Raw genomic sequence first — 16,201 nt, 5'->3', positions numbered from 1 at the left:
GCCTTGGTGAGCTTCTGCACTAAAAAGGGCCTATGCCATGGGGAAAAACATTTTTTGGTAATATCATTTTCAGCAGACAGGAAGCTATATTCACCAGGATGACAGATACACTGAAAAACAATGAAAGAATATATAAAAAGTAAAAATGGCTTTATTAAGACGCTGGGATTTTTCCTCTCTTAAGAATTTATTATTAACTATGATTACATCATGGCTGCCATAAGATTCTTTTATAATAAAAAGACATACATGGGGCAGATGCTACCAGGATAGCATGCCTTGTTTTCTCACTTACCATCAAGCTTTCTATGGAAACTGTCACCACCATAGTCCTTCAGATAAGCTCCCAGGAAGCACTGTGTCCTTGCTGAAGAACGGAGGATGAAGAAAAGCATATGGTAGAAAGGAACTGCTTCTCATGGCAGAGTAGGTGCTCCAGGGTCCCTTGGGACTGAGTTTCAATCCCCATGAGAACTTAGGTGACTCAAACTCTGTTTTGGTTTACTGCTCTGTCAAATATAGACAGTAACAAAGCCCACCATCTTGGCTTTTGTGCTTATAAAGTACAGTATAAATAATGCACAGCAACTGCTCAGGAGACATTAGCTGCTGTAAGTTACCACGTGGTTACCCCACCCTCACTGACTGCTTCTTTTCTTTCCCTTCCAACAGCTGGGACATTTTTCTGACAACCGCTGCTGGCATGAAGCTGTTACGTACCTCTTTCTGTAACCCAGTTCACCAGTTCATTCACTTGAGCTTCACTGTGATCTTTTTCCATTTTGACTACAAAGATATTTCAGAGAGTTTCTTACTGGATTTCTTCATGGTGTCCATTTTATTTAGCAAGGCAAGTTAACTAGCCATTTTCTTCATTTTAAAATTTAAAAGGTGCATTTCTTATAAAAGGTTTTAAGAGTTACAAACATTTTCTTTTTTAAAAAAATAAAAGAATGAAATTAAGTTGAATTACACATGCATGCTACATTCCTGTTGCCATTTTAGGGACCTTTCCAGTGGAGTGTAAGTATGCCAAGTTATTTGCCAAAAATCACTAATTAAAATGAATTAGTCATTAGTGTGGCTTGAAATTTATGATCTTTGTCGTTATTAACAATCTCACTATAGAACTTCCCCAGATCTCAAAATGCTCTGAATTAAAGATTAGCAACTGGACTTTTTTCCTTTTACTTAGCTAACATCTTGTTTTTTGAGGTAAAATTTGAGAACTGGTACCTGAGAGCCAGATCCTTGGAGTATTTTAATTCCCTTCATTTGTCTCGGGTCAAAATTCCATCTGTTGTAAATTCATACCTGGGCAATGAGAAATCCTAACCATGCACATATGTGGGATGGTAGCTACTGTGTAATGTGAGGGAGATAAAATCCCTTGCTATTTGCCTGACCGTATTCTGAGCACCTAACAAAGTCTAGGTTTGCAAACAGAAATGAAAAGGAATGTGAACAGCTCACAGTGAGTAAGCTCAGAGACACCACCCCTCTCGTGCTGAGTTTCCTCAGGCCCTCAGTGTAAGGCAGCAGCCGGGGGCTTTCTGCCCTGAGATGGGCCTAACCAACACCTCTCCCCTTTGGTTAATCATTTTCGAAACTAAGGTTTTTCACCTGACCTTTTTATTTTTTTTTACCTCTTTTCCAAGCTGTTCTTTTCCTTTTTACTATTTACTCTTTCCTTCTACTGGCTTTCTCTTGGGTTGTTTTTGTAACAAAAATTCAGAACTCTCATATGGCACTGAAGAAGTGCCTGAGTGGCTGTGGTCACCCATCACTGCATGTGCGTTCCCTCCGTGACTCTGGTGGCCACTGATTCTTCCATTGCCTGAGTCGCTCCTTGTGTCCTCCACTGACTCCTGACGGTCACTCCTGCAACCTCGCCACTTCCCACATCTTAGCCAGAGCCCTGGCAGTGGCCCCTTACCCACACACCTTTGTTCTCTGTTTGTATGAGTTGTGTTTGGTCTTGATAAATTTATCCCATTTCTTCAGTGGCTCAAATCATAGGCTTCAGTATTCTCTTTTCCCTTCATTATGTATAATATTTCATTATCTCACATAATAAATATAAAATTATACCCTATGACCTTTAAAGCATTTATGAAGTTATTATAAATAATTTTACCAATTGCAGAAGCAAGAGCTTATTATCAGATGCAAAATGTGCTGGGATAAGGTTGAATTTCTGCCTCTGCCATTATCTATATTTTGACATGGTAATATATATGTTTCTTTCTGAACTTATATTCTCTAAAACTGAAAATAATGATGCCAGTTTCACTTGGGTGTTCAGAGGATTAATATAATTATGAAAGATTGAAGCTTAAAAACTAGTAGAACATGCTTTCCAAATACAAAGTAGAATATCTGGAGACATTGCAAGTAGAGAAAGAGAAGGGAGGCACTGCGGAGTGCATGAAGGAGTGTGGTTGGTTTTCCGCACTCAACTGCCCACTTAAGCGTCATCCTGTAAAGGGCGAGGCCTCGGGTGAACAGAAGCATGGCAGAGAGGAGGAAGGGTCTTGAAGTCTTAAGAGCACAGCTTCTAGATGATTCTATATCTGCAGTGGGAACCCTGGCTTTCATTTCCTGGAGCACAGGCGGCCTTTCCCTGCTGAGCTGCCTGCTGTCACCTGAGAGCAGACCACTGCTGAACGCTTGTGGCTGATGCCAGCGTCTGGACAGAGAGGCTGCTGGGGGTGAAGAAAGGAATTGTGTGTAGCTGTTCATTCTTCCTGGCACTTCATGCCATCCTGTGCATAATGTGGAGGGTGGGACCTGGTGGAAAACAGTCGAACTAAATCGGTCAAAAGTTAGTTGCTGCAGGCATTTGACTTTCACTTGCTGTAATCTTTTCGAAGTGCCAATTAAAACTTAATAAGTTCAGACAGAACCATAGGAGCAGCATTCTTACTTTCTCTAATTGCAGGAGCATCAGCACACTTAATTTGAACAGTCTGCTTTTAGGCTGGGGATAATAGCTCCATATAAAAGAAAACAAGCAGTGGTGCAAGTGAGACAAAAGCTAGAAAAATCAGCACACAGTGCAGCCAGTCCTGACACATCCTGAGCTCCTTGCTGAGCACCTCTCACACATTATCTTGAGAGAGCTAACAACAGAGCATTTTCCAGGATTCCTTGACCAAAAAAAATAATAAAGCAAAAGACAGCACTTGATAATGATTCTGTAGCGTCTTACTATGCTGATGGGCAGTGACTGTAATGGGGCATGTGGGGGGGACTTGATAATAGGTAGAGTCTAGTAACCATAATGTTGTTCAAGTAATTGTACATTAACGATATCAAAATTAAAATTAAAATTAATAAAAATAAATAAATCCTACTATATTAAAAAAAAAGACAGCACTTGAGATCTTCTTGGGGAAAAACACCACTAGAAATGAGTGACAGAAGGCGGTGGTGCCAATGAGGAAACCCACAGTTAATGTTTCCCGTAAAGATCCAGCCAGCAAATTTCAACTGATGCTTCCCGTTCTTTCTCCTCATTTTTATGTATCTCTTTAAAAATGGTCTCTATCAATATATTTCCTGGAGGCTTTCTAGAAACCTCCAATATTGTTTTTGCAGGCAATACTGCTCTATAGGGTTATTCATTGCACAATATGAAATTTTATTTTTTCAGTAGATTCACCAGAGTCCTGCTTATGACATGTCCTATCGTCTGACCACTGCTGAAGTCTCTAAGCCCTTTCCCCAGCCCTTTTCCTTTCCTGCTAAATAGAGAGCCATCATTAGCCTCGCAGCCCACCTCACAGAAGGGCTACAAGGTTAATGAAGAGATTGGGAGGGCATCCTTGGAAGAAGGAGTTGCATGAACATAGGACTCATGATTACTGGAAGTCAGTTGCCCTAATGTTTCAGTCTCTATGGGTAGAAAGAAAGGTGAGACCCGATTAGAGAGGTGATCTATAGAGTGAGATCCCTGCACCAAGAGTCCAGAGGGTGAAACAGATGGCTTCCAGAGGGCCCTGCCATCATGCTCCTCTCTATTTCCCTGAATTCCCAAGCCCTCCTGAGGTCTGAAAGATGAATGGGGCTCATCTCTTCAGTCTGCCAGACCTGGTGAAAATTGGAAATAATGAGTTCAGGGGCCAGAGCTCCATGGGAAAGACTTAGGGCAGCCCATACATTGACATGGAGCGGGGCGGTTTATAGTGGACGTGTCCTGGCCTTGGTATGGGGGCCAGGGGGAAAGAAGGGTCCTGAGCACCACATCTGGCGCTGTGTGATGCACCAATCACATGCCCTGCACAGCTCATCCCCTTTGGAAGTCAGGCCACCCTTTTTTGCAGTCCCCTTCCTTCAGCCATTCTCCTAAGAATGAACTAGTGTACTTAATTTGTAACACACGTAATGTGCCTAGTTTTTTGGTGGACAGTAGGACACACACCAGGTGTGGATATTTGGTTGTGAGGAATATTTGGCTGTGACAGGAACAAATGACAAGGCTCTTTAGTGCTCTCCCACTGTCCTGGAAAAGTTATTAGAAACCAGCTTGTCAAAAATTTTAGTCACTTTTAGCTGTAGAAGTAGGACTTGAAAAATCAGAGAATAATTCTTCCAGCATTTCCAGAATATATTAAACATGAAATTCTATAGGTCATTAGTTCAACATGGGGACTAGCACTGCTACCATTTAGGAAATTAAAACGAATGGGTGAGGTTTTCATATAAAGCTGTATACATAATAGCACCTGAGAGCCATGATGAGCGGCTATGTTATAGATGACTTCAGTTAGCATTCAAGTTATTTGAAATCAGAGTTTCCAAATGTCATTTTCCCTTATTTTCTGAATTCAGATAGAAAGTCTTGCATTCAAATCAAATGGCTTTTTGGGGAATGCAAGTGTTTACAGAAATATATATTCAAAATGCTTTGTTCAAAAAAGTCCTTAAGTACTGGGCATTGTCCTAGGCACAAACATTACTCAGAAAACATTGATAGCAAATCCTTAGTTGGTGCTTTCCATGGGCTAGACACTATTTTCAGCACTTTGCACATATTGACCTGCTTCATCCTCCTAATAGCTTTGTGGTTGGGTTCCCCTCATTGTACAGATGGGGACACAGAGGCACAGAAATTAACTGTCCGAAGGTTTCATAAGATGGTAGAGCAGAAGTATCTGCTCTGTGAGATACTTTGTGACCCTGGTTGGGGAGTCTGGAAAGCAGGCACATAGGTAAAGAGATATTCAGTCAAGTATCATCAGAGAGGTAGCAGTGGCAGAGAACTTAAAGAGTGCATATAAAAATGGTGCCCAGTCCCAACAGGAGGATCAAAAACAGTGATGCTTACCTTGAGCTTTGAAGTATGAAGGAGTGAGTCAAGCAGGGAAGGCAGAGAGAAGTGACCTGCACACAGGGAGTTGCCTGTGCAAGGGCATAGAATCAAGCGTGTGCCATGTTCTGGGAATTGGGAGATGTGTACCAAGTGTGAAGGTATGAAAGGAGAGTGGGGAGAGAAGAGACTGGGGGGATCGTCACAAGTCACATGGCAGAGAGCCCAACATGCCATGCTTAAAGTTTGGACTTCTTCCCACATCAGGTCCAGGTTGTTAGGCAGGGAGTAGTAGGATCAGAATTACATTTGAGAAACCCCTTCTTGTGGGAGTGAGTGAAAGAACATGGAGTATTGGACTGGGAAGGAGACTGCCACTAATGATAATTGTAATAATTGAGGCAACTCAAAGTATAGTGGCAGAAGTGAGGACAGAGAGAAGGGAACAAACTCAGGAGGTGTTTATGGCTGGCGTTGCTGACATTTAGTGACCATTAGGATATTGGGGGAAGTGGGCAGGGAGAGGAGGAGCCACACACTGGAGAGCTCTCCAACCACTTACTTTAGTGACCAGATGGTGTCATTAACTAGATTAGGAGTGTCAACTTTAAAAATAAGGCTGTCAGTTATATTACCAGCTAAGTGTGTTTGTTTACATGGGAATAGCAGAGAACTACAATTTGGCACAAGCAAGCTCTGATAAAACCACAAATGTGGGAGAACAAAGGAGAGGAGTGCTGTTTTATAGAAGAAAGGGAGAGAGTTGGGGGATTGTTCTAAGCGAAAAGTCCATTGGAGGAAACCGGAAGTTCCCATGTGTTGTGGCTGCTTATTGGCTGAGTTGTAAGTCTCTCATTGGCTGGGCTTTGCCAGTCTGTTGCTGGTGGAAGCAGAAATTCTTCCCTCCTCCTACTGGGTAGTAAAGCTCTCAAAATAGTAGAGTTGCAAGGTGTCCTCTTCTTCCTGTGGGGCCTGCAATTAACCAAGAATGGTGGTCCTGAGCACTACCCCTGCAGGCCTCCTGACCCCATGCCAGTGAGGTACATTTTGGAGGAAAAAGAATGTTGGTTTTAGATGTGTTCAACTGTGGAATGAGAAGCAATGTGAACCAAAAATAAAGACCTAGGGAACAGGACTTTTCCCCATTTAAATATTTTAATTTACATGAGTCATACATAAATGTGTGCTCATTGTAATAAAATTATAAAAATAATAGGAAAATGGAGAAAATATGTCTCTGTGCACATCCTTACTCCTTAAACTCACTGTAGAACAATTCCTTCCATTTTGTTTTCCTAGAATTCACCCCTACACACACACACACCACACACATTTAAAATATTAATAGGACCATTCTTTTCACATTTTTACATCCCTTTTCTACTTAAAAATATATCTCAGCAAACTTCTGTGACATTATGTATCACATTGCCTCTTCCTTTTGACACCTGTGTAGTATCCATAGAACATATCACAATTGGACTAGCCATTTTGCTATTGATAGACACTTAGTTTATCTCCAATTTTTTCCTGAGGTAATTGGAACCATTATGTTCACAAATTCCAGAAACCTATATGAAACTAGCTTAGTGAAAAAGGGGGGATTTAATAGTTTGCATAACTGATTGGGTGATTCAGAGGCTTAAATGATGGCTTTGACATTGTTTGAATTCCTCCTTCTGGTCTGTCTTTTGACAGTTCTTCTCTTCTTTGTCGACTTCATTTTCAAATTAGCTTTATCCACCTGGGGTAACTTTGGCCCTAGCAGTTCTAGGTTTATAGCATTCTTGCAGTTAATAATCCCAGAAAGAAGAGAAAGCACCTTTCCTGAAAGTCCAGCCCAAGTCCTGGAGGAGAGTTGCATTGACTCCTTTTGCATCATCTGTTCATTCATGAACCAGGTACATAGGCCAGAGGGATGCAAGTCCTCTTATCAATGACTTCTTGCCACCCCCTCAAGTCCTAACCAGGCTACAGGGACTGGGAGTCAGAGAGGGAATAAAGAGAGGGTAAACAAGAAGTGCAATCAACTACACAAAGGTCATATATAACATTCTAGCTTTACAAAACACACAAGTGTCTCAGAAACATTGATTCCCATGGTGGGAATTTCAGGATCACAAAAGGGTCTCAACAGAGAATACTTCCTAAGACTTACATTCCTTCCAGCAAGAATGACCAGCATTTAAAAACAGGTGGAGGAGGAAGATGCAACAAGAGACATTGAGAAGTAACCTATGAAACATTATAAAGTACAGTGTAATGTAATGGTAGGCAAGAAAGGAATCAGTTTTAAGAAAGAGAATTCACAGAGATCAAGGACTAAGACTGAAAAGTGGACATGGGTTTAGCAAAGGAGGAGTCATTGATGAAATTGCTGGCATAGTGGGGATGACACTGGTCATGCCAGTTCTCTGAGGTCAGGGACCTAGTGTCAGTCCTGTTTTCTATCCTCTTGTGCTGACTGCAGTGCTCTTTGTATAATGGCCCCTTAATATGTGTTTGTAAATGACTGAGTGTATTCACTGACCACAGGTCAGTGTATTAAAATGTGGCTATTTGGGGGAACTTTATAGTATGCCGTTCAGTGAAGCTGTTTTTAAGAGAAAACTCCACAATGACAACCACATGGGTTGTTGATATTTTGTTGGCTTAGAAGAGGTGAAAAGTTTCAGACATGATATTCTCCTTATGTAAAAAAGATTTAGTATACTGCCCTTGCCAGAAATAAACATGCTAAATGTGTGTGATGTGAAGGGCTAGTGCACAATGTTTATATAATGCCACAATCTCAAGATTTAAAATGCAGGGCTGATACCTAATACAAGGATTGAGTTATTAGGCATCCACAGGAAGGAAATCATTAATAACAAATACTACGTCCTTTGGAGACATTTACTTTAGCAGGGCTTACATCTGCCTCCTCTGAATTTCTGGATGGTGACATCTGCAACCACCTCCTAAACAGGGTCACCACATAGACTAATTCTCACCATCTTGAAATAAGGTGATGGTTGTAGCATCGCTATGTTATCTTTTGGCTGAATAATGTTAACTGATGCTCCATTTTCAACTCTCAGTATATTTTTAGCTCACTTTCCCTCACCAAGTTGAGGAATGGATTTATCAGGTTTATTGATGTTTATCATAATTCTGGAATCTTCCCAGTTGTCTTGCAGTTTCATTTTTACTAGAAAAGACTAACTCTTATAGTAACATCAATCCATAAGGACCAGAATGCTGTTTATACCCTATAATGTCCTATCTTTAAGATGAATTTTCTCTGAAAACTTTTAAATCATCTGTAACTTTCTATAAGAAATCTATTTGGATTACATACTAGCAGCCTGGTTGTGATTTAAAAGTATGAGTGAGAAAGAAATAGAGAGGAAAGAATGGGGATGATTGGGAAGGAGCATCACAAAGCAGTAGAAACTTCCTATCCAACTAAATTTGGCAGGGGGATTGTCTGGTTACTTGAAGTGAAGCAGGAAATAATAATAAATGGTACCTACATACCTATCTTATAATTTTATAATAGCTTAAAATTTATACATGAACTCTTATTACCAGTCTTTTGAAGGAGAGCACAGCCTTTTTTTTGAGTAAGAATCTACTGAATGAGGACTTATATGGTCTTATTGCATGAACTGTGCCCATGTTTTCTAAGAAGTTCAGTTTCCATTTCCATTTTAAAAATTCTACTTGAAATTAGAAATTAAAGTTACCTGTGAAGCAATCTGACAGCAGTTCACATTTTCTTTGTTCCCCACACTCTTCTCATTCATATGAGTCCATAGCAATATTTTTAGAGATTTGCCTTCATCACATCATTAGCATTCAACTTTGTTGTGATAGAAACAACTCTTTTTCATTTGCACTCATATTGCATCAGTTTGTATAATATCCAATTGAAGTATAAAGTCATTATAATGTCAAATAAAATTGATATAAACAGTTTGGGCAACAAGCATAACCACTACTGGTTAAGCATTCAACTCACGTGGTAGGATTGATAGGGAGTACACAAATGAATTAAAAATTAACTGCCTGCCTTTGAGTATTCACTGGATTGTGGGACTCATCCATAAGTTTTGTAGTGCAAAAATAACCATCTCTCCCCTTTTCTGGTAGTAGGATCATCAATCTGTTTCCTCCCTGACCTGACCCTGTTGACTGTTTTTTTTTTCTCTGTTAGGTGAGATGAGCTGGAGGGAAAGTAATTCCCTTTCCCCAGCTGAGACAAGGCTCAGGAAAAGCCCTTTACGCTTTAGGGTGGGCCACTGTGTTTAACAATGCCTCATCATCCCTCTCTCTGCCTGACCCAAGAGATGATCTTCCTTGACTCTTTACCATGAGAACCTACTGGGATTTCTGGAAACAAGACCGTGAAAGTACGGAGGGCCCCTTAGGACTGTGGTGTTTAGGGCTTTCTGAATCTCATGCTAGCCCACACAGCCTCCAGCACTTTGTCAAAGTCACCATTTACCATGGGCTCTCCACCTGGCAGCTCTAGAAACTCCTGCCCCAGTTATGTGGGTTTCACTGATGCTTTGGATCCCCTGTCTCTCCAGATCCCAGAATGGCAGGTTTCTCCATGACATCAATTGTTTAATGGGTCTAAGAAGAGACATTGATTTTCAATTTGTCCAACTTTTTCTTGTTGTAAAAGTGGAGTGAAAACTTCTGCTCTCATTTCGTGTTGGAGATGAAACTGAAAGCCCAAATTTTTCTTTTAAAACGCAAACCAGATCTTGTCCCTGTTGAGAATTCATAAATGGCTCTCCATTTCGTACCGAGTAAAAGCCCCATCCCATACACTGGCCCTTGAAACAGCACCAGCTGGTTCCCCATGATGACTTTGACCACCTCTCTCATTCTCCCCCTTGTGTAATCCTTGCAATTCTTCATTGCTCTTGCTGTTGCCTCTAAAAAATCTGCTCCACAGATACCCACTGGGCTCACTCCATAACTTCTTTGAAAGCTTTACTCAGATTTCACCTTCTCAGTCAGACCCTCCCTGACTACCCAGCTTCATGTTGCATCTTGCCTCTACTCTGCCCTGCACCCCTACCTCCCAGTTCTTTTGTGTTGCACTATTTTTACCATTTTTCCATAGCACTCATCACCTGTGTAGTCTATCATTGACTTGTCATTTTATTGTCCCTCCCACTAGAATGTGAGTTCCATGGGGGCAAAGATCCTTGGCTCTGTTGTTTACTGATATGTCCCTGTTTCCCAAACAGGGTCAGGCACACAGTATTATACAATCAATCCCTGTGGAATGTTGAATGTTGATCTTTTGTACCAATTATTCAGTAATTTATCCAAAGTCACTCTCACACAGGCAGACTTGGACTGGGTCCTATTCGCAATCTCACTAGCACAGGAGTAAAGAATGGTTTGCAGAATGTTCACAAACCACTGCAGGAACTGGGTATATTTTCTGGGCTCTCGGGCACATGTTCCCTTGTAGTTGCCACCTCGGGTGGTTCAGAAGAAGAATCTCCAAAGCTCTACACTGTGTCCAGAAACAAATAACACAAATAAACTCAGTATGTTTGTGTTGCTAAGATCAGGAACTCCTTGAATGGTGGGACCATGGCTGTGCTTATTTATCCCCTACCTCCTGCAACCTCTAACAAAATGCATGTCATACTGGTTACTCAGTACGTATGAATTGAATTCAGCAGAGAGCTCAGAGATGGAAAAACTGGTTTTTTGAAAAATGAAGTCTCAGCTTGGTTGCGGTGGTTGGGTGATATTCTATTATTCTAGAGAGATGATGATTCACAGTGCAGGGGCAGGGGAGTATGTAGGAGGACGAAGGTTTTAAATTGAGCATATGGGTCATTTAGAGTTCCCTCCTCGGTCTTTTCAGGGTGTGTGTTTTGATTTTCTTGGCTTCCTATAAATCTTGTTTAGCTGTCTCACTGCTGTCTGTTCACCATGGGGGAGTTAACACATGGACAGCAGCTCTGGCCTCTCTGACATGAGCATGTTGCTTGCTCTTTCTCTCTAATCAGCTGAGCCTCTCTTACAAAACTGAGAGGAGTAAATCACAATCTGTGTCCAGCTGTAGATCTACCCCAGTGGTGACAGGCTGATGTCATCCAACTGGCCAGCTCACTACATGAGGCTGTAGTCATGACTCTGCTCTTAACTGTGTCATGTAACTGCTGGAAAGTGCCTGGATAGCCCCAGACACCCTTTAGTCAAGATTTGTAGCCTAACATGTCGTCCACCCCTGAGTACAGGACCCACACTTCAGGGGGATGGGATTCCCTTAACTTGAACCATGCACGTCACTGTAATTGATTTCCTGGGAAGGGTCGTAGTAGGGCTGAAATAATGTAGCAGCTACTCTGCCCCTCAACCTTCAAAGTAAGGATTAGTTTTTTCCTCTTCTTTTGGGGCATCAAACCTAGTATACAGGAGTTATACCTTTTTTTTCCCCTTTCATTTTTCCTTTATCCTCATGCCAAAGTATATTTTAATACATATATGGATTTGGTCATGTTATTCAAAGATCTACCTAGTTAAGGGTCCCTGTCAGTATGTCATAGAACTATTTCCAGGTTCCGATCATTTAAAAAAGCCCACAGCTCTCCCTACCAAAGGAGGCTGCTGGCCGGCTCAGTGCTCCCACCCGTCCCACCAGGACAGTGGGTGTGCCGTCATCAGGGGGATTGAAGAGTCAGTGCTGATGAACATCTGCAGCCCTGGGAAGCTGATGTGTAAGGTAAATGAAACCGACCTGAGTGGCCTCAGGGAGTTCAGGAGAGGTGACAGTTCTAGACTCTTCCCTGAAAAAACTGTAGAAAGCTACCTTACTCAGCCAACTGGAGAACCCCCTTCAAAGGGCCCCATGAGAGGCTTCCCGAAGAAGAGCTCAGTGTGCTCGTCCGTCAGGGGAGCATCTTCTTTCCAGGTCCACCACCAGCATTTGCCATCCTTTGCCAGTCAGAGGCCTCTGGTCCTGCAGGACATACATATGTGAACCTGCAGAGTCCAGAGAGTCTTCTTTACCAGTTGCTCATATTTGGGACAAAATCTTCAAGGTCAGAGACTTCCCCATCCTTTCTTTCTTTGATCTACCAGTTTTGGAAGTACTCTGAGTTGATCACATCATTGTGCCCCTGCCACAGGTGAAGAAAGGCTATTGATGAGGTTGAGATTGTTCCTGGATAAGTTTAAGACATTCAGGGAGACGAAGTGGACAAAAACCTCCCTTGTAAGGAAAATCTGTGGAAATCACAAAGCTCTGGCTTATAAATGAGAATCAGCCGGTAACAAAAGAAACTCCACTGAACTCGTGCTGCTCTAGCCGTGCATGTGTCACTTGGTGAGCTGGGAAAACATCTGAAGCTTTACTTCACTCATTGTTTCACTTTCCGAAAAACACTCAGTGCACTTCCATCCATTATGTGCCTATCCTACTTATCTGCTAGAGGAAAGTGTCCAACTATAAATAACACCCAGTGCCTGCAGCCTGTGAGCAGACACTCCAGTGGTGGAGGCGGTAGAGAAAAAATACATAAGAAATACTTTGTTTCAGAAGTGCAGTAAATAAAATGATCTGTATTTATTGAGCACATATTATATGCTGAGTCCTGAGATAAAAATTTACATGAAATATCTCATTTAATCTTCACAATAAATGTCTGAGATAGGTGTCTTTACTTTGCACATGAAAATTCTAAGACTCAGTGGAGTGAACTTGTCCAAGATCACACAATCATTGAGAGGCAGAGCTGGGATAGGAACCCAGGTCTGTCTTAATTCCAAAGCCCATTTTTGTCACCAGGATGCTGTCTGACTTTTCATGTGATCTGAAGTTATAAGCCACATATTGTGGGGGCCTCCAGAGAGAGTCACTAATTAAAGTGTCAGAGAAAGAGTAGCAGGAAAAATGTGGAGGGGATGTCACTTTGAACTACTTTTTAATTCTGTTTTATTTCTCCAATTGACTTATTACCTAGGCCTCTTTTTAAAAAGCCATTGCTCTTACATTAAGAATGTAAATCTTTAATTCATCAGAAGCTACCTTCAAATAATATTCTACCACTTCATGTTTAGCATAAAGAATTTCAGCAGTTCCCTTCTTTCCATTCTTTGTGCTATTGTCATACATTTCATTTTTACATATGCTACAGTCACATAATACACGGTTACTATTTTTGCTTTAGAGCAAAACTGCTCCTTTAGAACAATTGAAAATAAGACAAAAACCATTTTGTTGTCACTGATTCCATTTCTGATGCCTTATTTCTTTGGGTACATCCAGGTTTCCAACCTATATCATATTTACTCTGCTTGAGCTTCCTTGAGCAGTTTGTGAAGTGTAGGTCTATTGGCAATGACCCTGAGCCCTTAAAAAAATGTCACTCTGTTATCTTCTGGCTTGCATGGTTTCTGATAAAAGTCTTCTGTAATTTTTACTCTTGTTTTTCTCTATGTATTATGTCCCTTTTCTCGGTTGCCTCCAAGATTTTTTCTTTGTCTTTTCAGAGTGACATGCCTAGTTGTTGTGTATGGTTTGTTGTTTCTGTTTGTGTATTCACTTGTTAGTTTATGTGGGTTTTTGTCCTTTTTGGTGTTATCTGATCTTGAATCTGTGGCTTGGTGTCTGTCATTATATTGGAAATTCCTTGGCCATTACTTCTTCAAATACTTTTGGCCTGTTCCCTTTCTCTTCTTTTTCTGTGGTTCTAAGTATGCAAATGTTAGTTTAATATTGTTATGCAGCTCTTGGATATTCAATAATATTTTCTGTTTTGAATTCATTCAGTTTTATCTTTGGGTCTCAGTTTTGGTCATTTCTATTGATCCTTTCCTCAACTGTGTTAGTGTGATAAGCATACTGAAAACATTTGATATCTCTGTTACTGTGTTTTCCATTTCCATCATTCCCATTTGAGTCTTTCTGTTATAGTTTCCATCTCTCTGCTGAAATTGTCTGTCTAATCTTTCATATTGTATACTCTTTCCATTAGAGCCTTTGACATATTAATCATAGTTCTTTTGATTTTTCCATCAGATAGGTCTAACATATGTGTCGTATTTTAGTCTTGTTCTGATTGTGCTATATCTTTGAGGAGTGTATTTTTCTTTCCTTTTTGTATACCTCATAATTTTTTTGTTGAAACCTGGACATCTTGTGGAGGACCATGTAGAATTAAATAAATAGTTTTCATGACTGGAACTGAGCATGCCTTTACTTCTGCTGGATTTTTGATGCAGCGATGTACCTGTTGTATATACCTCAGACTCTGCTTACTTGTACATCAAGTGTCATATACAGAAGGGGATGTCAGAGTATGACCAGCCCAGTCTAGACCATGTGTTCAAGCTCAGGGGAGTGCACTATGTTAACAGCCACCGCACTAGCTTTGTATGATCTCTTAGATGAATGTATGAAGTTTTCTTTATACTTTTAAATTAATTTTGCAACTTCGATATCTATCAGTAGTGTAATGATTCAACAGATTGTCTAGCCAAACCACGGAGTATTATACAGCTAATTAGATGTGAGGTAGAGCAATTTGTACCAATGTTCAAATATGTTCATGATATATGAGGTATAAAAATCAAGATTCAGAACATTATACATTGCTAATTCAATTTAAGTTAAATGTATATATATAAACATGTATTGTGCATGTGCACATGTAGAAAAATGCCAAAAAGGGTAACTCCTCAAGCAATCACTAACTGTGGCTTGGGCTGGAAGTTGGGTCAGAAGGAAGTATGTAACAGGAAACTTTTGCTTATACTTTATGCAATTCTGAACTATTTGGTATTTTCAAAAGTGAGCCTGCATTATTATATTTTTATTTAAAAAACAAATCTTTAAAGTTTAGGTGCTTAAAGCAGATGGAACATCACTGTATGAATCACCTTATTCCTGCACTTACTGGATTGATGAAATGTTTTTATGAGTATAAAATCTCAAGAGAGTATTACGTTAGATACTCTGGAGGTATGTGAGGCATGGGATGGACAGGAGGGCATTAAAAGAAGGTGGGGGAAAAACTGCCTTAGAGCTGTACACATTAGCATTATTTGTGTCTCTTATTAAAACGCTATACAAGTAAAAGCAGCAGCATGTGTCCTGATGGGAGACTTATGAACTTGGCCCTCACACCCTCTTCCTAAAGGCAGTATTTGCCACCCAGGGGATTATAATGGAATTTTGAGATGGGAGAATTCCCAAAACAGAATCTAGAAACCTGCCTTTTCTTAAATAAAGTCTGAAACAAAGATAGAAAAACTGTATCCTACATAGTTAGATGAAGGCTAATATAAGGAATTTAAAAGATTAACAAATTGAAAAGGAAGACAGAATGTATGCATAAACTATATTGTTCACTTCAAGGTCAATTTGGATAGGCTGCTTAAAGAACTATCACCAGGACCTTTCATTATGTCCTCTTTCCTCCATGCTGAACTCCACGCTCACCTTCTTCCTCTGTGACCCACCTCTCCACATACCTGCACCTGCATGCCTGCTGCCCACTACAAGCAGAAACACACACTTAGATGCAGGGTTACATTGAATTCCTAATTCTCAGGGGCCTCAGCAAGACCTTTTAGGCTTGTGCATTCCTACCTCTTGGTAGGTTATAGAATTTCAGTGTGCAGTAGTGACTTCATTAGCATTTATGGGTACACTAATTAGCAGCTATGAAATAGGAACCTTACTAACCTTTTTTGTCATGTTCTCCTAGGGGTTCAAATTTGTCTGACTGCATAAGGCTGGCTAATCAAAGGATCAGTGCTTGTTGCATTTTCCTTTATTAGCTGCAGAATCATTTGCCTAAGTATCCCACCCCTGCTGGGTACTCTCATTCTTGAATTATTCCTATTTCTCTTCCTAGTAACAATTTC

At 40.6% G+C, this 16,201-nt stretch overlaps 1 protein-coding gene across 1 annotated transcript in view; it reads left to right on the top strand.

Annotated features, from left to right (window-relative positions):
* Window positions 1–16,201, top strand: part of PCNX2 (pecanex 2) — a 388,374-nt gene that overhangs the window by 245,820 nt on the left and 126,353 nt on the right. The window contains exon 21 of the mRNA XM_057505727.1: window positions 673–850. Coding sequence (XP_057361710.1) covers window positions 673–850 — 178 coding nt within the window. The remainder of the gene's footprint in view (window positions 1–672; window positions 851–16,201) is intronic.

This window comes from Manis pentadactyla, chromosome 8, assembly GCF_030020395.1.
Source record: "Manis pentadactyla isolate mManPen7 chromosome 8, mManPen7.hap1, whole genome shotgun sequence".
Lineage (NCBI taxonomy): Eukaryota > Metazoa > Chordata > Mammalia > Pholidota > Manidae > Manis > Manis pentadactyla.
This window is presented reverse-complemented; position numbering and strand designations above follow the sequence as displayed.